This window comes from Lepus europaeus, chromosome 5 (assembly GCF_033115175.1).
Source record: "Lepus europaeus isolate LE1 chromosome 5, mLepTim1.pri, whole genome shotgun sequence".
In the NCBI taxonomy this organism is placed as follows: domain Eukaryota; kingdom Metazoa; phylum Chordata; class Mammalia; order Lagomorpha; family Leporidae; genus Lepus; species Lepus europaeus.
The window spans coordinates 51,545,736-51,569,484 of record NC_084831.1 but is presented as its reverse complement, the minus strand read 5'-3'; the positions used below and the strand labels follow the sequence as shown (position 1 = coordinate 51,569,484).

Genomic DNA, 23,749 nt, shown 5'->3' with positions numbered 1-23,749 from the left:
GGTGCAAACTGTTGAAATCTTTATACTAAACTGATCTTCTGTATATAAAGAGAATCGAAAATGAATCTTGATGCAAATGGAAGGGGAGAGGGAGAGGGAGAGGGGAGGGTTGCGGGTGGGAGGGAAGTTATGGGAGGGGGAAGCCATTGTAATCCATAAGCTGTACACTGGAAATTTATATTCATTAAATAAAAGTTAAAAAAAAAAACTAAATGTCAAATACACCATACTCTATGGTGTGCAGGAATGAGATTTTATCATTGACCCTAATTCCATCATTCATTCTACTGTACCCTTTAACAATAGTGCCCTGAGAGTGCAATACTTTAGGTTTCCCATCCCTTCTGCTCCATTCTAATGATCACCTTTGCTGCCCTTCCTGGGCATGCAAACTCAAGCAGCCTAGAGATACAGCTATCACTAACAAGAACTCCTTCATTTGCTTACATTTTATGGCCTACCTACCTTTTTCTGTTGCAGACACCTTTTCTTGCACAAATGAGACAGTATCTAATACATGTATTAAACTTGTGTGAACCATATAATGCTGAAGCTGGTATTGAAGCAAACTTTCTTACAAGGACTGAATTTCATTTAGAACTAGGAATGTCTTTAAAGAAATTGGTTGCCTTGCTCATACTCTCCCTTCTTTCTCCTATCCCCTTGCCTTCCCCTCTTCTGCTACTTGCTTCTGTTTTGTTTCTTTAAGGTTCCCAGTTGGGGAAATGTCCATTGCAGCTCCGTGCCAACTGGAGACCAGTCTCTATCCTATGTGCATGGCCTCCCCAGAAGAAAGCTTAAAGAGTTGTCTTTGGGACATATGGCAGTAGATGGCTCTAACCAATCTGAGGTGTGTATACTAATAGTTGCTAAGTTGTTTTCTATTATGGATGAATGGTACTGTCTGTTGACTGGATATTTTGATGCAGAGCAGTTGAAAAGGCAGTTTGAGGATGGCAGCAAGGACACCAGAGTCCAGATGTCCAGTCAGCTTTCCAGGAAGCATCCTTGGGGAGGTAGCTGGCAAAAATCTAAATAACTCAACTGAAGTCCCCATCTTCCTCCTGCCTTCCTTCTTTTCAAAATGTCCTATGCGTGGGAGGGGCCACTACATTCCCAGTTAACTCTGTCAGAATCTAATATTGTCCTTCATCTGTACCCAAGCACCAAACTCCCAGGTTCAATGTGTCTCTAAGATGTGTTATTATTCTAAATTCTTGCACAATCAAATAGGCACTCCGTGAAAGACAGCCAATGGACTTGAAAGATCCTTCTAACAAGGAAAGATTGGCTTCTTTTCTTCACCTGAAGGAGCAGATTGGAAGCATGCTAACCCTTTGAATAGACCCAGATTGAGCACCTGCCTGCAGGCGCTGCCACCTTGTACTGAAAGTGGATGCCCTGATGGCATCTGCTTCCTTGTGTGACCCTTTCGCATCTTGTTTTACATCCATGCTGCTTTTGCTTTGTTCCCCGCATTGTTACATTAGGAAATTGGCCAGAAGCCAAGTGGAATCTCAAAAGAAGACACGTTTCTTCTTGCCATGCTCAGAAGAGAACTCAAGTCACACCGTTTGAGCGCCAGCTACTTAGATAAACTTCAGAAAGAGTTGGAGACCCTGGACCCCACCTCTTCAGGGTTTCTTCTCCAATCTCAGCTGAGCTGCCTATTCCTGAGGCATGAAGTCCCTCTGCAGTTACCAACAGTCAACATTCTTTGCCAGAGATTTTCCAGGAGGGGCTCCCATGAAATGGTAGGGCCATGTTCTATTTTAAGTGTGAATTCTTTGTTGCTTTTGCTGGTCCCCACCATGGTAATGGGATTAAGAGGTTAGTTTCTTTCTTTAAAATGACTTGGACTGAGATAAAAAAAAAAGCTTATTTATACTACTAGGTGGAAAATTAGAACAGACTAGAAGAGAAAATAAATGTGGTCTCTCAGCTTTGTTTAATTGTTCTATAAAGTGTGTTCCTGGGGGCCCGCATTGTGGTGTAGAGGGTTAAGCTGCCACCTGTGACACCAGCATCCCATATGGGCACCAGTTCTCATCCCAGCAGCTCCACTTCTGATCCAGCTCCCTGCTAATGCACATAGGAAAGCAGCAGAAGATGGCCCAAGTGCTTGGGCTCCTATACCCATGTGGGAGCTCCAGTTGTTGTAGCCATTTGGGGAGTAACCCAGCAAATGGAAGACCTCTTTCTCTCTGTAACTCTGCCTATCAAATTTTATCATTGACTCTTGACACTGAGGATAGTTACAGATTCAAAATAGGAACCCATTTGATTCCATTCATAAATCAACTCAATCTGTAAGTCCCAAGGAAAGAATAGAGAACTTCACTATGATGTCCTATTTTGGGGACAGTTTCTTAGAGAATTGGATGTGGGAAGTACCTTTGAAATACAATCTGCCATTGCCATTTTACTGTTTAGGAACCTGAGACCCAGAGGTTGTCACGAACTCAGCACACCCAAGGTGTTAACAGCAGATGCAAGGCTGGGACACAGGTTCTCCAATAGGTTCTTTAGACTTTGTGTTTTCCAAACTCATACTTGTGACTGAATATATTATGGTCCACCTATAACAAAAATCAGAGAGCCAGAGGAAAATAGTCTTAAATAGGAAGAAATAAAAGCAGTAAGGAAATAATGAGCGTATATCAGCAACAAGGCAATAAATGGAATGATTCTTTAAAAAATGGTCTGGACATCAAATATTTTTAACTTGTCAGAGGCAGAAAGAGAGCTACCATCCATAAGTCCACTTGTCAAATGTCTGCAATGACTGTGGCTGGACTGGGACAAATCCAGTAGCCAAAAATCAAATCCAGGTCTGCTATGTGATTAGAACACAGTTAATTCAGCCACTACCTGATGCCCCTCAGGTTGTGCATTATCAGGAAGCTGGAATCAGGAGCCAGAAATGGGGATCAAAGCCAGACGTGAAAATCTTAACCAGTGTATTAACTACTAAGCTATCCACTTGTCCTGTCCTGGGCTTTAATCCTAATTCCAGCATTGCTAGCTCTGTGACAAGGGGCACATTCTACTTCATTTTCTGATACCTCAGCGTCTGTAAAATAAGTCAACACCAACCTCATAGATAAATTCTTGTGATTTAGTAATGAGATCAATTCAAATTACAAGACTGGTGTCCAAGGTTTACCTGATGCTAAAATGTATATTTTCTCTTCTGCCATAATGGAGTTAGTTGTATATTTCTGAGAAGTATTTAGCAGTACAATGTTAGTTTATTTGTACAACCTGTATGAATCATCAGTCACTCATATTTTCTGGCAGAGACCTAGTTTATATCCAGGACCCTATGTAGCTTCCCTCCCTTGTTGTTGTCCCCTCTCCCACCCCAGAGTTGTTGGCCCAACAGAGACCCTAGGGTGCCATCCAGGATGTCCTGGAATGAAATTTTTGTGACGGTCCTTCAGTCCTCTCTTATGTAGAAAAAGTGGTCTTGAGATTTTTCACCTAATCTAATAAATTATTGGCCCCTGAAAAACTGAATATATCTGCAGAACACATTTAAATATAAGAATATATTCTGTATCATAAATATATTAGAGATGAGAGAATGAGGGAGGAGAGGGTTAGAGGCTAGGTTATGCAATAGTACAAATAGCCCCAAAGTCACAGTGGCTTGAACAACAGAAGCTGATTTTTCATTTACATTACATCTCCATAATGAGTCTACAACAGGCCCTTCTCAGAACTGCCATTATCTTAGCCCCAGGACACAGGCTGATGAAACAGCCACTCTAGAATACTTCTGATAGGAAGGCAGAGGGTAAACGGGAGCTCTGGAGGGTCTCCCTGTCAGTAGTTTCATCCTCCACCCAGAAGTAGCACACATCACTTCCGCTCACAGTTCATTTGCTCAGACTAGTCATATGCCCCCCCCAACCCAAAGGCAACCAGAAAGTACACTGTTCCCACTTGTCCAAATGAGAGAATAATAGAAACAGTAAGAAGCACTAATAATTATGATACTGTGTTTTTAAGATGGGGTTTTATAAACGTTTAATGGTGAAAATTTTCCAAACACATTTTTATCTCAGCAAGCATCTTTCCCTTACATGTAAATTAAGTGAAGCTGCTCTATTTTTTAACTTCCAGGTGAATTATGGAAAACTACTCTGGTTTTTAAAAGATGTAGTTTCCAGTGGTCCACCAGCGAATCAAGTGGATGCAGACAATCACAGGTGGACAACTCTGAGCCACAGCAAACACAAGCAAAGGTACTTTTCTCTCTTTGGGTGAGCATGTGGTTCCTAAAGGTCCTAGTCACACACCACAGACTGCAGCCAAAATTTATTTTTCATAGTTCTGGAGGTTGAAAGTCAAAGATCTGGTGAGGGCCCTTCCAGGCTGTAGAAGATACATTTTCTCCTTGAGTCCTCACATAACAGAAAGAGAGCTAGCTAGCGCTCTGTATTTTGCCTTTAATGACACTAATCCCACTCCTGAGGAATTTACACTCATGACCTAATTACCTCCCACACCCCATCTCTGAATATCATCACCCTGGGAGGAGGGTTTTGACATATGAAGCTTGATGAACATTCAGTTCTAGACTCCTGGAGTCTAGGAGACTCACAGGCATTCACTCTAAAGCCTCACCCAGCACAGAATCACTGCTCTTCACCAGCACTTGGCTCAGGTTTTTAGTTTTCTTTCTTTCTCTTTTGTACGCAGGCCAGCATGCAAAGTTATTTGCAGCCATTGCATATGTTTCTTAACATCAAGCATGTGTTTTTTTTTTATGAGGTTGCCATGTGAAAATGAAAACCTCATTATGGAACAAGAAATGATTGTGTATACGGGTACAGAGCTCATCTACAAAATGTGATTCCAGAAATATGTTCAGTCCATGAACTCCTGGATTACAAATACTAGCAAAGAAAGGTTTGAGATACAGGAATCAGTAATCTCTTCAAATAATCTTAAGACTAAGAAATGACTCAAATTAACAATAAGATGTGATGAATATGAAGCAATGTGAACTATGATATTCTCCTTGTTCACCAGCTGACAAAGTGTGATTCTTAGGAGGCTAGCCTCTGAAAGAAGGCTGGACTCAACTCATGTCTCTGCCTTGTAGTGGCTCTGTGACATCAGTATTCACTTAATCTCTCTGTTCTTCCATTCTTCAGTTGTAAAATTGGGATGAGAATAGATTTCATTATATTGATATGTAAGATTAACTGAGTTAATAGATGCTAAGTACCTGGTACCTAGTAAGTGCTCTATAAATATTGTTATACTTCTAAGCTATCCTCTCAGAGAAGTCTCTCTCCAGTTTTTATCATGTGATACAGTGGCTAAGAGCCATGTCATCAGAGGGAATTACTTCACTCTATTAACAAAGTTGGGAACGTGTCCCTCAGCTAAGTGTTAGACTTGAGTCCCTTCTGCAGTGTGGCTCTTGTAGCACTGATACTTCATACAACAAACATCCTTTTAATGCCATCTGCTCTACAGCCCCAGTTACTGCACAAAAGGAATTCCAAGGTTAGCAAGGCTCAGTCTTTCTTGAGTGCTTGTAGTCCAAAGAAAACAATATTGCCATGCAGATATTATAGCCGAATATCACCCTGGAAGGAACTATCCTCCTGAGAGCAATAAAACCCTAGAAATGCTTAATAATGAGGAACCATTGCTCATATAATACAGATTGTGAAATGCTGGCCAGGAGAGGTGATAGAGCATGTAGCAGAATACCCAGCCACTCACTGGCAGATATGGGTCCTAGGAACTCTGCACAGGAGACCTTTCCTGACCCCTGGATAAGGTTATGGCTCCTGGTTATGCAGTCCAATAGTCTTTTTTTCTTCATAGTAATCATTGCATTTTAACTTATTTATTTGACACTTAAGATTAGACATGTAGGCATCTGACCAACTGTCTAGCATGGTTCTCACACAGGCCTGTGAGAGATGCTCGATACATATTTGATGAATACAATTGACACCTACAGTTAATTAAAGATCCTACATCACTTCACTTCTGGGGACACCTGGATTCCTTCTCTATAAAAAAGAGCAGTGCATGAGGAAATCATTTTGAGCTCATCAGAGAAAATGCTGTTTTCTATAATCTAGAGAGTGTGTTTGTAGGAATATGGGACTGATGGCTTGTAATGAGCCAGGCTCTTTGTTAATTAATCTTCAGCCCAGGGAAATACCCTCATCATGGTCTAGTAGCTAGGGCCTCTAACAGGGTAGCTATGTGATGTTTTAAAAGGTTTCTGAATTGCCAGTGTTAGCAGGGGTAGTAGCAGGGGTGGCAGCAGCTCTCATCTCCTAAATTGAACCAGATGAAAGAAACTCCTGCACCAGGCTTTCTAAGGAACCCCACCAGCTGCAGTAAATAGATTCCATACAACACCTGCCCATTCTTTACTCAGTATACTGAACCAGGGGCCAAAGCCTCAGGAATTCCTACCCCCAAGCACTGGTATTCTAAGAAAAGAGGAAGGAAAACTTCTGCTTTGAATCTGGGACAGAGATAATTGATTGGCAGAGTCAGGGTCATGGGCCCTAGCTGTGAAGAGAGCCTGGTAAAGCAAGCAGCGGGCACTCTGCTCTGCTAGAGAGAGCAGACTCTGTCTTGGGTGTTGGAACTCCCTGAGCAAGAGTAGCAGGTGGCTGGCGCCGCGGCTCACTAGGCTAATCCTCCTCCTGCAGCGCCAGTACCGCAGGTTCTAGTCCCCGTTTGGGGGGGGGGGTGAACCAATGAAGGAAGACCTTTCTCTCTGTCTCTCTCTCTCTCACTGTCTAACTCTGCCTGTCAAAAAAAAGAGTAGCAGGTACAGAATATGCTGACCAAAGGAAAGACATATGCACACTATTCCTTCCCTGAACTGAACTGTTGGAAAATATTACAAATAAGTAATTCAGAATAGTATAAGTAATTCAGAATAGTATAATCTTGGGCTAAAGCTTATGTATGAGTTACAGAAAAAAATGCAATATGACCTTTACAATAAGCTATATACATCTAAAACTAATTGATTCTAGGTACTGTACAATAGCCCTAGGAAATAGTAATGGATAAAACAGTCTTGACCCCATAGAGCAATCTATCAGGAGAGTCAGATTTGAAGTAATATCTAAAGAACCACAGATGTGGTTGCAATTTGAGGGAGTCTAATAAGGAGGAGAACAAGGTGCTATGAAACAGTGTGTGTCTGCCAGGGCTGTGCTGGAGCAGGGCATAAAAGTTGATCGTGCACAATCTCCTTCCAACTCCTCATTCACAGAGGTCTTGTTGGTAGTTTGAAATCAGCCATGGTGGGAATATTTACACTATGGAAACTGGTAATGCCACAAATTAAGGCTTTTCTTGAGAGCTGGCTGCTAAAGATTTCCAGATCACCACTGAAAGGAAACTGGTTTACATGTGCAAGGGTGGAGTTTGGGGGATATAGACTGTCCCTCAGGGAATGCGGCATTTAAGTGGAGATACTGGAACTCAGGAAGAGCTTCAACACAGAGCCAATAGTCTAACTGTACTTGGGGGGACCAATCGATCTGAATGTTAAATGATAAACATCTCAAACTAGTTTCATTAAATTAAAACAACTGACTATGATACTATATCACCCTGTTGTTTTTCACCTATTACTCAAAATAACAAGTTGGAGAAACCATCTTAATAATCACATAGAGGCCGGCGCCGTGGCTCACTAGGCTAATCCTCCGCCTTGCGGCGCCGGCACACCGGGTTCTAGTCCCGGTCGGGGCACCGATCCTGTCCCGGTTGCCCCTCTTCCAGGCCAGCTCTCTGCTGTGGCCCGGGAGTACAGTGGAGGATGGCCCAAGTGCTTGGGCCCTGCACCCCATGGGAGACCAGGAGAAGTACCTGGCTCCTGCCATCGGATCAGCACGGTGCGCCGGCCGCAGCGTGCCAACCGCAGCAGCCATTGGAGGGTGAACCAACGGCAAAAGGAAGACCTTTCTCTCTGTCTCTCTCTCTCTCTCACTGTCCACTCTGCCTGTCAAAAAAAAAAAAAAAAGAGTAAAAAATATAAAAAAAAAAGAAAAAAAAATAATCACATAGAGTTTCATACCAAACTGTAAGTAAAGCATTATAGAATTTTCCAGATATGAAGACCAAAGTCCATGATAATGCATAAAGTTCATCTGATTCAGGATGTCCTCATATACACCTTCCCTGGTTGTAGGGATCAGGCAGGAGTTACTTGCTTTGTTTGGTTTGTTCTGTTTTGCTTTGCTCATGGCCATGGATAGTTTGGAGATTTTTTCATGAATAATTTTCTGAGTTTAAGAAAAGTAATTCAGGCAAGTAAACAATTACAATCACTTATTTTTTTTTCTCCACCTGGAAAAAAGGAGCTAGAAAGGTGGCTTAAGGATGTTGGCCTATGTCATGTTCAAATTGGTTTGTGCCTCCTGGAGAGGAAAGTGTAGAGCTCATTCGAGTGGGGCAGATTTGAGCTAATCAATCAAACGTCCACATGCAATCACAGGACCGAGTGATCAAGGTAGAAGGCCTCCAAGGTGGGCTCTGTGGCTCCACAGTGTCTACAGTTGGCAGACGCGGCCTGAAAGCCTGCAGCTGCTTTGAGTGGACAATCTTTTCTTAGCTCTTGCTCTCCGCTTCCCATCAGTCCTCCACCTCAAGACTCCAGCTCACAGGCAGAGGTGAACCAGGACCTGGTTGAGGTTTTGAAGATGGCACTAAGGACAGCCAGTGGTAAACTCAACATGGAGAACCTCAGTCTGAGTTTTCGAAAAGAAGATCGCTCCTTCTCTGGCTGCCTCCCCCCACCCAAGGTAACCAAAATCAGATCACAGATTTGTTCACCTCTGTAATGCTACTTCAGCATGTTGGGCCTAGAGTGATTGGGCACAATGATAACCCGGATTCTGCCTTGGATCACTTTACACAACTGTTTGCTTTCTGTGTCCAAGAGAAGAAAAACAAAAAGGAAAAGGAATTATTTAATATTCAAGTTGGTCCAAAACTATTTAGATTAGGCTATGCTTTATCTTAATAATAGAATATATGACAATACACAAATAGTATTTCACAATGGAAAGCAAGCATTTTTCCAAGGCCAAATGTTCATTTTTCAAGCCCTCTCTCAGCTTCTAGTGAAGTCAGCATGGGGTGTCTTATTCCTTAGGAACACAAAATTTTAGGAGCTGATGTAATTTATTGCTGACAGAGGTTAGCATGCTGTTTTTAGCAGTAATTAACAGCACAGATGCATTTTACGGAAGATGATCCAGAAACATATTAACTCATCGATCTTCTGTAGCTAAACAAACACCAATCACAATGCCACCTTGGATGCTGGTAAAATAATAATTACCACTGAGTTTGAAGTGGTAAGGACTATGCTAAATGCTTTACTTATATGATCTCATTTACCCATTGTGACCAATCATCTGATCTATAAGACATCTATAAAAGCTTACATTGAGAAATAAATACACCACTAAGGTAACTTCACACCTGCGTTAGTTTCATTGAAATAGTCACAGAATGAAAACCTTGGGATTTCCTGGGTTAACACTTCCAAGTTAATTCTTTACAGATACTGTTATCATGTCCATTTAATAAATGAAAAATAATGAGCCATGGAAAGGCCAGTTGAATCATTGAAGGGCTAACAAGTGGCAGCATCAGGATCAAATACAAAAGAATTCTGGAAATTAACAGCCAGAATTTACAGGTAGGAGCTATCTGGATGATTTCATTGAATAAATATACAAGTTAGAAGCCCATAAGATTAGAAAAAAATTGGAAGTTACAAGGAAAAAATTCTGTCAGAAGTATTGGAACATACCTTTCACCTAGGTAAATAGGAATTAAAATGAAGGGAGTTAGATGATTTAAAGAAATGGTGATGTTTACTAAGGAAGTAAGGATGTACTGTGTTGCCATCGGGTTCTTATTCTGGGACAAACCAGCTTTATCTGAGCTTTCCTTTAAACAATCAACCATGCAAAGCATGTGTTAGTTTGTATGTATTAGGTGTGTGTTAAAGGGATAGAGAATATTATATTACACATTATCATGTTTCACCAGAAAAAGATGGAAGACTGCAGGAGAGTCCATATGTCATTAGCGGTCTTTACCACGGTCATGAGAAGATCGAAGTCTAAGAAGTACAGTCCTTTGCTAGATTAGAAACCACAGACAGCACAGGAGATGATCAGATGTTCAGACAGGAGATGTTTCAATTTTCTCAGATGATACAGAATGGATTAGAAATATATTTATTGAATCTTTTTGAGGCTCAGATTTCACCTGGAAAAACTGGATTCCAAATATCTACCTACCAAATATCTATCTTTTGTGAGGATGAAATGAAATAAATATGAGAAGATGCCTAGCATATTATCTGATATACAAGGTCCTTGTTAATTATTAGTTTCCTTTCTTTTTAATAATAAATAAAAATTTTGGTGAGAATCTCACTTCAAAACAGCCTAAAGAAGGGGTATCTTTTCCATGGTCAAGGGATGGCTTTATATAACATTGGCTATCAGGGAAGATTTCAAGTGCTCTTTCTCTCCACAGCTGGCCCAGAAGGCTTGACTTTGTGATCCAGATTCAAGAAAATAGGGCACATTTTCCTTGAAGCTGATCTACCTTTTTAGAGCCATTTGGCATCTCTTAAGACATCTGGAACTCACTCAAAGTATATCACAGTTCTGGGAAGCATATAAAATAGAATTCTGTTTCCCTAGAATGTGAGACAAATTGAGCCCCAAGGGACATTGGCTACAGGAGGCAACAACAGACTTGCTCCCTCTTCCTTGTTTCTGGACACAGAACTTCAGAGTGGACTGGGAAAGGCTGGGTCTGAATCAGAGGGTTTTTGTTGTTGTTGTTTTGCGGGGGGGAGGGGGGGAGGTGGGGAGGTGATGGCGGAAAGAGGTGTGGCCCATTAGTTCCTAGTTTCCCTCAAGTGCAGGAAAGTGCAAGCTCAGTTTACCCCCATTATACACAATCCGTAATCTTTACACCTTCAACTCAACCTCTTTCTACTTCATATCACAAACTCCTCCAAACTGCTCCCACACTTTCCTCTCAGGAAGAGCTTGGCTAAAACACAAATTGCACAACCTCTGATTATTCTTTGCTTTATTTTCCTACGGTTTCCTCCTTATCATCAGAAGGGAGTCCTGTTACTGAGCTAACCAGCGTTTGTGAATATGGAATTCATTCTTGTGGCAAGACTCCAGCTAGACACTAGTTTGCCTAGTGAACCAGAACTGAACGACCTTCTTCTGCAGCTTTCTAGGCACCTTTTCCACATTTACTTGTTTCTGTATCTGTACACTCTACCTTCAATCTATAAAAGGATTCCTACTAAGTTTGACTCATTCCCTACCTGCAATGCATTAGCGTCTTTCTAGTCAATATGGTATGTTTAATCTATTCTGACAGTCAACCTAATAATTGTTGGTGTGTTCTAGTCATTGTGATGGGCACTGACAACTACATGCTTTTATGATTTCATTCCTGAGTTCTCCAGGAACTTTGAACACAGAGCAGTGACACCAAAATAGCCTAGTATGAATACTCTCCAGAGGAGATGGTGCAAATGCTGAATCGTAGAGGACAAGCAATTTCGGCAACAAATAATGGTGTTGGGGGTGGAGAGGGAACAAGGGCAGTAAAAGATATGGAAAAACTGTTGCAGATAAATAAAGGGAGCAATGTAAAACAACCTTGATATGAAAATATCATGACTAAATCAAGAAACTGCTGGTAAGTTCCTCCTCAAGTTGACTTTAGAATGGAAAATAAGAGGGGCTGGTGCTGTGATGCAGTGGGTTCAACCGCAGTGTGAAGTCAGCATCCCATGTGGCACTGGTTCAAGTTCCATCTGCTCCATTTCCAATCCAGCTCCCTACTAATGGCCTGGGAAATCAGAAGAGAATGGCCCAATATTTGAGTCATTTTACCCAAGAAGGGGACATGGAAGAAAACTTCCAACCCTGGTTCAGCCTGACCCAGCCCCAGTCATTGAGGCCATTTGAGGGATGAACCAGTGGATGCAATATCTCCTTGTCTCTCTCTTTCTCTGTCTCTCCCTCTCTCTCTGTAATTTCTGACTTATAAATAAATAAATCTTTTATAAAATTGAATTAATGAAGAGTCTTTATAAGGAATGTGAATTTTATTCTGAGATTTGAATAAGAATATTAAATAAGTGAAACACATGATTACATTTGAAATTTGAAAACAAGGAACATTCTAAAAGAATTTGAAGAATTAGTTAGAAACATAAAACTGGGGACAGAACCTTAGAAACCTATTCCAACAATCAAGACAGGAAATTATGAGGATTTAAACCAAGGTACTGACAGGGGCGATGGAGACATTAAGGGAGTAGCAAAGCAAGTCTGGAGATTAATTTGATGTGGGCCCTGAATTAAAAGAAATAAAAAATAAATTTCAACCCAGGTTCTGGCTTTGGCAACTTTTTGAATGGTGACACCATTCTCTGCTGTGGGAAGCCATAAAGGAGTGATTAGGATGGGTAGAACAAGGGTTGATGAGTTTCATTTTGAACATGTTGATCTACATGGAGAGATTAGAGCTGAATGAATATTGAAATAAGACTCTTCAGCATAGCATAGGAGTAGTGAAGATTACCCAAGGACATAACAGAAAGTGATAAAAGAATAAGATTGAGGAGGGCACTCATTGGTAAAGGTAAACAGGTGACAAAAATCAAACAAAGGGAGCTAAAAATAATCAAAGAAAATGCTGGAGTTGTAAAGAAAGCCAAATGGGATTTTGGAGACACAAATCATGATCAGCCCTGTTGCATGCTGCAGAGACCATCTAGAGTTACAACTGAAAAATATTCAACAATTTCAAAAGCAGGGTAGTTCGTAGTAGCTTTGGTAAACAAAGTTAAGTAGAGTAATGGCAAAATTGTGAAGCCGTATTTAATAAGAGAAGAAATAATGACAGTGTGTGTTGCTCTTTCAAGGAGCATTATGAGGAAGGAAGTGTCCACTTCAATGTCATTTTTAAAATAATGTTGATATTTACTTTTGATTGGAAATATTCCTTTAGTAACCAAGAAAATTAGGCATTTTTTCTAGGAGTCATCATTACAAATATCCATGCTTTACAAGATTTTAATAATGATGCTGAATAATACTAACTTACTAGGCTTTTTTTGTAGATGCTTCTATTGCTCCTCTAGCACTGTCAGCAGTGAGTTCTTAGCAGCCATCGGTCAACTTGCTTCTAGGAACCCAGATGTACTTTTTCTAATCTGCAGTTCATTCTAGCCTAGAGCAAACTAACTCTTGCCAGAAGTAAGTGATCTGTTTTTAGAATACCCTCTCAATATTGATGTTTAAAAATACATCAATATGTTCTCCTCATGAAAATAATCCAGTTCTTTCTGGAGTAAGATGGCCTAATGTGACCATTTTCTACCTCTCTACCTTCGTTTTTTGCTTCCTTCCACCGACACTCCACCCTTCAGTGGCAATTAACTCATTCATTCACTCCTTTACTCATACATCTACTCATTTATTCAACAATTATTGATCCTTTAATTTTAATACTGAGGTAGGCAATGGTGATAAGAAAATGAATGAAACACTGTTATAGCCCAGAGTAAGCTGCTGTCTTAAAGAAAACTCAAGTAATAGATCATTACTGCCCTACTGGAAAAGCAGCCTAAAATGATAGTGAAGTGGATATTATTATTTCTAAAAACTACGCAACCCTCTCATATATTATTTACAAAAGTTTTTACTCTACCTAGGATTTCCCCAATTCATTATTCTTCTGAGAAACTCATATTATCATTTTTCAATTCACTCTTTTTTCCCTCTTAAGTTTCCCTTGCAAAACTCCTCTACACCTAGCAAGTAATATATGCAAGTTTCAAACCCAGATTTATTGTTGTTCAGTTGGTGACACCTACAGATCAAGAAACAGTTGCCATTGAAACAATAGTATGTTTCTCATAATTACTAGAAGGGATCTTGATACACCATGCAGGGCCACACAAAGAGGCACCAGAGACAGTGTAGACACAGGGAACTTTGGTCCAGAGCTTGTGTATTTTTTTAGAAAGAATGGGCAGAGCAGGGTAAACAGGGTTAGGATTGGCTAGTCTGAATAACTTCAGTGGACTCTGGGGATTAGTGGCTAATCCTAATTCTAGTTATTGGGTACCTAGTCCCATAGTGTGAGCTCAGGGTAAATTGATTGGCATATGAAAAGTTCACTTTCAGATAAGTTCTGTAATATTTTTAGAAATTGATTGACCCTATGGAGGACAATTTATCCAGGCTTTTAAAAGCCTCTAAATAAGAAAGAATAAGAAAGCATCCTAATAAAAAATATTCTTAATGCAGTCACCATACTGAACTTCCTGTCAAAATATTTTAACAATAGCCATTTCCTTTCTTTCTTCTCTGATAACCTATCCTATCTCTCTATTCCCCTTCTTCCTTCCACTCTTCTCTTCTATTCCCCCTTTCTTCCCTTCTCTTTCCCCTCTCTCTCCTTCCACTCCTCTCCCTTCCTTCCTTTCTTCAATTCAACAAGTATTAATCAAATACCTACTAAGAGCCAGACACCATTCTAAGAGCTTAATTTGTCAAGTAATCTTCACAGAATCTGGGAAGCAGAATATACTAGTCGCATTTAGTAGATAAAATAATTGGGCAAAGAAAGGTTAAGCAAAATCACACAGATCACAGGCAATAGATCTGTTGTTCAAAACAACTCTGTTTGATATGAAAGTCTATATATTCAGCTACTATTCTAAATACACACCCATACAGCATTACCTTCCTGAAAGTTTGGTGTACAGTATTTGCCTCTAAGTATCAACTAGCCCCTAGCCTAATATCAACTAGCCCCTAGCCTAAGAGCTGAACTGCTTTGCAGCTAGACTCAGAACAAATGAAGTAGTTGAGAAACTGCAATGATACTTCATTCATTCATTGAGCAAAGATTTATTTAGCATCTTGTTTCTATGCTGAGTTCCATAATTTATTAGCTATGCAACATTAAGGAAATACCTAACCTCTTTGAGTCCTGGTTTACTCATGTATTAATATAGATAGCAGGGGCTGGTGCTGTGGCACAGTATGTTAAACCTCCGCCTGCAGCACTGGCATCCCTTATGGCGCCAGTTCTAGTCCCTGCTGCTCCACTTCTAATCCAGTTCTCTGCTCTGGCCTGGGAAAGCAGTGGAAGATGGCCCAGGTCCTTGGGCCCCTGCACCCACGTGGGAGACCAGGAGGAAGCACCTGGCTCGTGGCTTCAGATTGGAGCAGCTCCAGCTGTTGAGGCCATTTTGGGGGTAAACCAACGGAAGGAAGACCTTTCTCTCTGTCTCTCCCTCTCACTGTCTGTAATTCTGCATCTCAAATAAATAAAATCTTTAAATAGATAGATAGATAGATAGATAGATAGATAGATAGATAGATAGATAGCAATATTGACCCTACTAGTGCAAGAATCTTGTTTTGTCAGTGAAAATAGATGATACAAAGTCTTTTGTAATTTACCTACATAATGATGTGTAGATAATTCTTAGGCCTTGACCACCCATCTTATGGCTGACAAAAATGGAAGATCAGCATTTGAAAGTCTAATAGCTTTTGAGTAACAAGCTATTCCTCTGTGTTAACTAAATAAACATTTGCTACTAAGGACCATTCAATTGGACAGTTTTGTCCTAGGTGATATTGCAAAAGTAGAATGCACTACTGATTATCAATTTTTGTCAAAACCATATAGATTTTGATCATTGGAAGGGAAATTTTATCTTAATTTCATTTTAGTGAAGCTTTATTTCTTTCCCTGTTTGCAGATCAGGGCTCTATGTGGGAAGCACGGCTTATATCTGACATTGAGCCTTCTGGAAACATTGCTTACTCGTCAAGATCTGGGATACCAAGATGAAATAAGGTAGGCTGACTTTTGTTTCAGACTGAACGGTTGTGCTCCTTACTCCTCAATTCATTAGTGAAGTCCTAACTCCCAGTTTGATTGTATTAAGGGATGATGATCTTGGAAGGTAACTAAGTTTCGATGAGGCCAAGCAGATAGGACACTTAGATGAGTGCCTTTATAATAATGTTCTTTAAAAGGCTTGAAGCAGAGGCCAGCATTTTGTGGTGCAGTGGGTTAGGCCACTGCCTATAACTCTGGCATCCCATATGGACATTGGTTCAAGTCCCTGTTGATCTATTTCTGAGCCAGCTCCCTGCTAATGTGCCTGAGAAGGCAGTGGAATATGGCCCAAGTACTTGGTTTCTTGCCACCCATGTAAAAAGCCTGGATGGGATTCCAGGCTCCTGGCTTTGGCCTGGCCAAGCCGCAGCTGTTACATCCATTAGGGAAGTGAGGCAGCAGATGGACGATCTCACTTACTCACTCTATGCTCTCATTCTCTCTCTCTCCCTCTCTTTATCATTCCAATTCTGACTTTCAAGTAAATAAAATAGATCTTTAAATAAATGGTTTGAAGTCAAAACAAGAACAATGCACTGTGAGGTTTATAATATAGGTAAAATTACAGTGCTTGACGATAGCTTACAAAGCTGGAGGGGTGAAAGTGTATTGTGATAAGATTCTTATTCTATAAATGTAGTATATTTTATTTGAATGTAATCAGTTAAGATGCTAATAAGAAGTAAAATGGGAACATAAAAATACTCAAGCAATTAAAAAAGACAAAAACAAGGAAAAAAGTGATTAAAACAGAAATGACAAAAAGGCAAATAAACATCAAGATGATAGATTTAAAACCATTCATATCAATGATTATATTAAATTTAAAAGATCCAACTGCAATTAAAAGGCAGATCTGAAATTTCATGAAAAAGGAAGGCTCAACTAAATATATCAACAATAACCCATTACAAATATAAGTACATAGACACACTAAAAGCAAAAGTTTGGGAAAAGATTCACCAAACTAAAGAAAGCTGGAGTGGTTTCCATTCACATTGGGCAAAGTAAATTCTGAAGTAAGAAATATTCTCAGAAAGCCAATTCATCAAGAGAACATAACAGTTGTAAATGTTTATGCCCATATAACATAGCTTCAAGTTATAAAAAGGAAAAGCATAAACCTAAAAAGAGAAATAGATGAACTCAAGATTTCATTTGGATAATTAAATACCCTTCTGTCAGCAATTCATAGAAAAGGTTGTCTGGAGGCTGGCGCCGTGGCTTAACAGGCTAATCCTCCGCCTTGCGGCACTGGCACACTGGGTTCTAGTCCCAGTTGGGGCGCCGGATTCTATCCTGGTTGCCCCTCTTCCAGGCCAGCTCTCTGCTATGGCCTGGGAAGGCAGTGGAGGATGGCCCAAGTCCTTGGGCCCTGCACCCGCATGGGAGACCAGGAGAAGGACCTGGCTCGTGGCTTTGGATCAGCAAGATGTGCCGGCTGCAGCGGCCATTGGAGGGTGAACCAACGGCAAAAAGGAAGACCTTTCTCTCTGTCTCTCTCTCTCACTATCCACTTTGCCTGTCAAAAAAAAAAAAAAAAGAAGAAAGAAAAGGTTGTCTGGAAATCAATAAGAATAAATAAAACTTGAACCACAATCAACCAACTTGATCAAAATGGCAATTATGGAACATTCCACACAACAGCAGAATATAGATTCCTTTTCAGTGTATATGGAAATTTAAAAGGTAAACTGTATGCTGAGCCATGAAACAAGTCTCATTAAACTCAAAAGAAGTGATATTATGCAAGGTATGTTCTCTGATCACAACAGAATTAAATTAGAAGCCAAAAACGAAGTTAAATCCTGGAAATATCCAAACGAAGCACACTTTAAATATCCCAGGGTCAAAAAGGAAATTACAGCCGGCGCCGCGGCTCACTAGGCTAATCCTCCGCCTAGCGGCGCCGGCACACCAGGTTCTAGTCCCGGTCGGGGCACCGATCCTGTCCCAGTTGCCCCTCTTCCAGGCCAGCTATCTGCTGTGGCCCCGGGAGTGCAGTGGAGGATGGCCCAAGTGCTTGGGCCCTGCACCCCATGGGAGACCAGGAGAAACACCTGGCTCCTGCCATCGGATCAGCGCAGTGCGCCGGCCGCAGCGCGCCTACCGCGGCAGCCATTGGAGGGTGAACCAACGGCAAAAGGAAGACCTTTCTCTCTGTCTCTCTCTCACTGTCCACTCTGCCTGTCAAAAATTAAAAAAAAAAGGAAATTACAAGGAAAAACTAGAAAACATTAATGAAATTCAATAACATGAAAATACAACTTATACCGTTAATGCTTGGCTTCTCTTTTTTCACACATTTAGCATGTGATCTATCATTAATCCAGTAGTAAGTCTACTCTATTTCCAGAACACATTCAGAATCTCTCCGGTCACTTCGTCACTTCTTACCACTCGGTGGTTGTTGTTTAACTACAGCCCATCTAAGTTATCATGGTCATAATCTCCTAGAGTATTACAATAGCCTCTTCTCTGAATTCGGCTTCTTTCATTATCCTCACTTTATCCTTAATTCAGCGGCTAAGACCTAAAGCGGTTCAAATCATTGCTCTGTTCAAAAGATCACCTTCTTTCACTCACAGGGAAAAGAAATCAAAGTCCTTATAAACAGTTTCCCATCACTCCCCTGACTCCACCTAAAACCATACTTGCCTATGCTGTTCTGGTTACATTACTCTCCTTGTCTTCTTTAGACACATCCAGCAAACCTCCACCTTAGCAACAATCTTCTGAATGTCTCCTCTACTTGGAAACCTCCTACCCAGATAGACTTGTATCAACTTCCTCACCTTATTCCAGGTTTTGCTCAATTGTTTCCTTATCAATGAGGTCTACACTTAAATTTTAAAAGAAGATTTATATTATTTATTTGAAGGGCTGAATGACAGGGGGGGGGGAGAGAGAGAGGCGGAGAAAGAGATCTTCCTTCAGTTCTTACTCCCTAGCTCTTCCTCTGAAGCCAATAGCCAGGAGTTTCTTCCACATGGATGCAGGCTTCCAAGTACATTGGCTCTCCTCCACTGCTTTCCCAGGTATATTAGCAGGGTGTTAGACCAAAAGTGGAGCAGCTGAGATTCAAATGCTCCTTGCTGGCACTGCAAGCAGTAGCTTAACCCATTTGTGCAACAACGCTGATCCCATAGCTACTCTTTTAAAGTTATTGTTATCCATCCTTTTCTCCCCTTAACTTACGATCTGCTTGTTTTCTTCTAAACACTAATAAACTTCTAATGAATTAGTAATTTGCTATATATTTTGTTGTTTGTTGTTATCTATCTCACCCTAATGGACAGTAGATCATGGTTCCATGGGATAGACAAGATCTTTGTTTATTCACTGATATATCTCAAAGTGTCTTGTGCAGTACTACCACATAGTTGAGTATTATAGTACTCAATAAATGACTATCTGGATTAGGAAACAAAGAGAATCTCAAAATACTCTCAGACATACCAACACATTGAATTTGCCTTGTGTGTTATCCACCTCATAAAAAAAAAAGTTCCTTACACTATAATCTCATAATACCCAATAATTTTACTTCCTGGCACTTATCACTATTTGCAATTATCTATTTGTGTGATCTGTTGGTTTAATATCTACACACAATCTTCATGCTGGCAACGGTCATGGCTATTTTCTTTACACTTTATTCCCAAAATCTAGCCCAGTACATAGCACATGGATGAGCACATCAAATATCTTGTGAATTCATTTATTCATTTGCTCAACAAACATTTATTAAATGCCTACTCCAAACTGATCACTACTGTAGATATTGAGAATATTGAAATTAAAGTGCCTTCCCTCATGAAACTTATATCAAGTGGGTAATGCAAACAGTAAGCAATTTATAATACATATCATATCACATGGTAACAAGAGAGATACAGAAAACGAAAAGGGGAAATGATGCAGGTAAGATCAATGAATAAATTAATAACAAGCTTAGGAAGTTCAGTCTATCCCATGAATTTCTACCAACCAGCTTTTGACATGGGATTTTGCCTTCTCCCAAATCTTAGGAGTACATGAGTGAGGGTAAAAGGGGTGGTTAACCTAGAAGAGCAAAAGATGTGCTAGGAAGGGAATAGAAAACCTAAGAAGCTGATTTTGAGAATTGCAGGAAGCCATCAATTTAAAGAAAGCATCAGACTTCACATTATAACTCATATGTATTAAAGCCTCAGTAGATAATTGTTGGTTAAGCTTTGGAGTTCAAGATCAGGCATTTGGCCTGGTGATTAAGATACCAGTTAAGACACCATTTCCCATATCAGAGTGTCTGGGTTCAGCATCTGCTTCTGACTCCTGATGCCAGCTTCCTGCTAATATCAACTCTGAGAAGCAGCAACTATGGCTCAAGTATCCAGGTTCGTGCCAGACATGTGGGAGACCTGGTTAGAGCTCCAAAATCCCAGCCCTGGCCAAAACAGGCATTTAAGGACTGCACCAGGGGATAGGAGCTCTCACTCTCTCCCTCTCCTCCTATCTGTTTCTCAAATAAAAAATAAATATTTTTAAACAAATGTGAGTTAAGCCACCACTTGTGAAACCAGCATCCTATAGCAGAATGCTAGTTCAAATCCCAGCTGCTCTACTTCTAATCCAGCTTCCTGTTAATAATTTTGGGAATGTAGAAGAAGATGGCCTGAGTACTTGGGCCCCAGCTACCCACTTGGGAGATCCAGATGGAGTTCCACGCTCCTTTGGCCTGACCCCAGTCCCAGCTATTACAGCCATTTGGGGAGTGAACCAGCAGATGGACAATCACTTCCTCTGTCTCCATCATTTTGCCTTCCAAATAAATAAAATAAATCTTTAAGAAATTTGGGTAAGATTTCGGGCATCAAGAATGCAAGAACAAGAGTGAGAATGGAAAATAACAGAGGAAAATAGGCTACTTATTATCATATCAATATTCTCAAATCTCCATTGTTTTTGTGCAGACCAGGGATGCACACAGATTTTTTCATTCACCTTGTCTTTGACCTTTGAATATTCAAGGACATCAAAACCATGAAAATCAAAGAATTGCATTTGTAAGAGATAAACCTGTTTCATCCTTAGACACTCATTGGTTAAAGCTTCTGTTGAATTAAATCCATTCGGTTAAAGGCTTTGTATGCAAACCTATATCCTTAAGAGATTAAAGATGCAATTTAGACACACATTTTAGGAGCTGAATGCACAATCATTATTTTAGTACATATTGTCCATTAATCTGCTGTTCAATTGGGAACCCATTTGGAATGTGGCTGCTTGCTAATTAGCAGGATTCTAGTGCTGAGCTGCTTCCTGATTAAATGTCCTTTAGAATCAATAAAACATCAGGAGGGATTATGGTGATGTGGGATTAGTCCCATCTAACCAAATAAAATGAGTTGTGTTCCCTTCTTAAACTGTCATGTTGCAAGAGCTGACAAGAGGAGCAATTTTGTGAGCCCTATAACAAAGTTTTTTTGTTGTTTCTTTCTTTTAACATTGTGATTTTGGTTTTTGCTGTTTGCCTACCAATTAGCAGAGACATTAGTGAATGACTGCCAGGGTAAGGCGATTTTGAGAAAGACTTGATTGCGATTTCAAATCTCTACTCTGAATTACTCTTATGTAAAATGAGTTCAGGTTGTGTTGGATGGAAATTATTATCCCTGTTCTTGGCCAGAAACCTGTAAGTCAGAATTTGCATTTAATGTTTCTGGGTGACTTTGTAATAAATGGTAATTAAGGAGGGCAAAGAGAGAACAGGAGGCAAACTAATACTCTAAAATTGTATTGGCAAAATTAAATGCTTCAGACCAGTTTAAAACACATGCACACATGCCAAGTTGGGTTGGGGGAGAGGGATAAATAATGAATTGCTCTGGAAGCTTCCTGAATAGAGTGGAGCAATTGACATAGCCACAAGTAAGACTTATCATACACATCTGGCCCATTATTGAGAGTGCAATTAGATTGAAAAGGACTGGCTCTGCTAATCCCAGCTACAACCAGAGGATTTTAGGAGATAAAGGAAACATGAGGTGTTTGATTCAGCAATTATGTTTTAAAGGGAATAGGAAAAGTGGTGTTAGGCACTACGCTACTAAAGATATGGTAGAGATCTGCCCATTGGCTGCTTTATACAAATCGGACCTTGTTCTTCACTTTCAGATGCCAATAATAATAATAATAATAATGTCATCATTATCGATTCAAACATTTTATGGTGCTTACCATATTCAAAGCAATGTTCTAAATGCTTTATAAATATTAACTCTTTTCACCCTCGCAACTAACCCATGAAGCAGGTACTATTATTTTTCAAATGAGGAAACCCATGTAGAGTTCCAGAGAGTCTAAATCAAAAAGTCAGATGCAGGCTCTCTGGATTGAGAATCTTGGCTCTGAATCACTACACTATAACACCTCTACTGTAAGTTAAAAAAAGCTAAAAAGTTTTTTGTCTAGGCACAGGGGCTCTGGACTAACTACCTGAAATCCAGAGCTGGCTTCACCATTGCATTTGGTACTGAATGTGGTTTTGGATTTCAGAAGTTTGTTAGCACTGGCTGTATCCATCAGGACCCAAAAGAGGTATGGGATATAGATATAAAGTGAGGAATCTTTTAATAAAAGCATCATGGACAGGTATGATCCAAAGAAACTCAGGGCTTGCAGACTTCCTCTTATCAGGTCAAGCCTTTCACATGTTCTTCACTCTTATCCTCCGAAAAAGGCAGCATGAACTCTGGAATCACATATTGTAGGTGGAAATCTTGGTTCTGAAATTCACTGGCTTTGGAAATGGGCAAATGATTGATTTTTCTTTTTCTTTTCTTTTTTCATTAATATAAAGAGGACAGATTTCATGTATCTCAAAGATACAGTTTTAAGAACACAGTGATATTACCTTCCCTCCTTCCTCCTTCCTTTTTTTCTTAATTTTTGCATCATACTTTTTTTTATTTTTTGACAGGCAGAGTTAGACAGTGAGAGAGAGAGACAGAGAGAAAAGTCTTCCTTTTGTTGGTTCACCCCCTCAAATGGCCACTACGGCCAGCGTGATGCAGACAGCACACTTCACCTATCTGAAGCCAGGAGCCAGGTGCCTCCTCCTGTTCTCCTATGCGGGTGTAGGGCCCAAACACTTGGGCCATCCTCCACTGTCTTCCCAGGCCACAGAAGAGAGCTGGACTGAAAGAGGAGCAACAGGGACAGAATCCTGCACCCCAACCGGGACTAGAACCCGGGGTGCCGGTGCCACGGGTGGAGGATTAGCCTAGTGAGCCGCGGCGCTGGCCGCAATAACATACTTTTGATTTACTTTATAATCACAAGCTTAATGCTCCACTAAATATAGTGCTCAACAAGTAAAGTTAGAAAGGTCACTGTTCCAAAGATTATAATATTATAAACAACAATCAAATCATAAGATGTCAATTTCACACTTGTACATTCAGGGATTTTTTGTACTCTATATATTAGCAACCACAAATCAGAGAAAATATATTTGTCTTTTTGAGACTGGATTATTTCACTAAGCATAATGGTCTCCAGTTGCATCCATTTTGTTGCAAAAGACAGGATTTCATTCCTTTTTATGGCTGAGTAGTATTCCATCATGCATATATACCACCCTTTTTTGTCCTGTCATCAGTTTATGGGAATGTGCGGTGATTCTCTGAATTATCTATTATGAATTGAGCTGCTATAAACATGGAGTACAGATAAGTCTTTCATATGCCTATTTTTATTCCTTTGA

General features: G+C 40.2%; 1 protein-coding gene across 1 annotated transcript in view; it reads left to right on the top strand.

The window, feature by feature from the left end:
- The window catches only part of C5H1orf87 (chromosome 5 C1orf87 homolog), an 85,773-nt gene that overhangs the window by 38,685 nt on the left and 23,339 nt on the right, over positions 1-23,749 (top strand). The window contains exons 3-7 of the mRNA XM_062190089.1: positions 710-850; positions 1,491-1,754; positions 4,129-4,250; positions 8,645-8,810; positions 15,857-15,954. Coding sequence (XP_062046073.1) covers positions 710-850; positions 1,491-1,754; positions 4,129-4,250; positions 8,645-8,810; positions 15,857-15,954 — 791 coding nt within the window. The remainder of the gene's footprint in view (positions 1-709; positions 851-1,490; positions 1,755-4,128; positions 4,251-8,644; positions 8,811-15,856; positions 15,955-23,749) is intronic.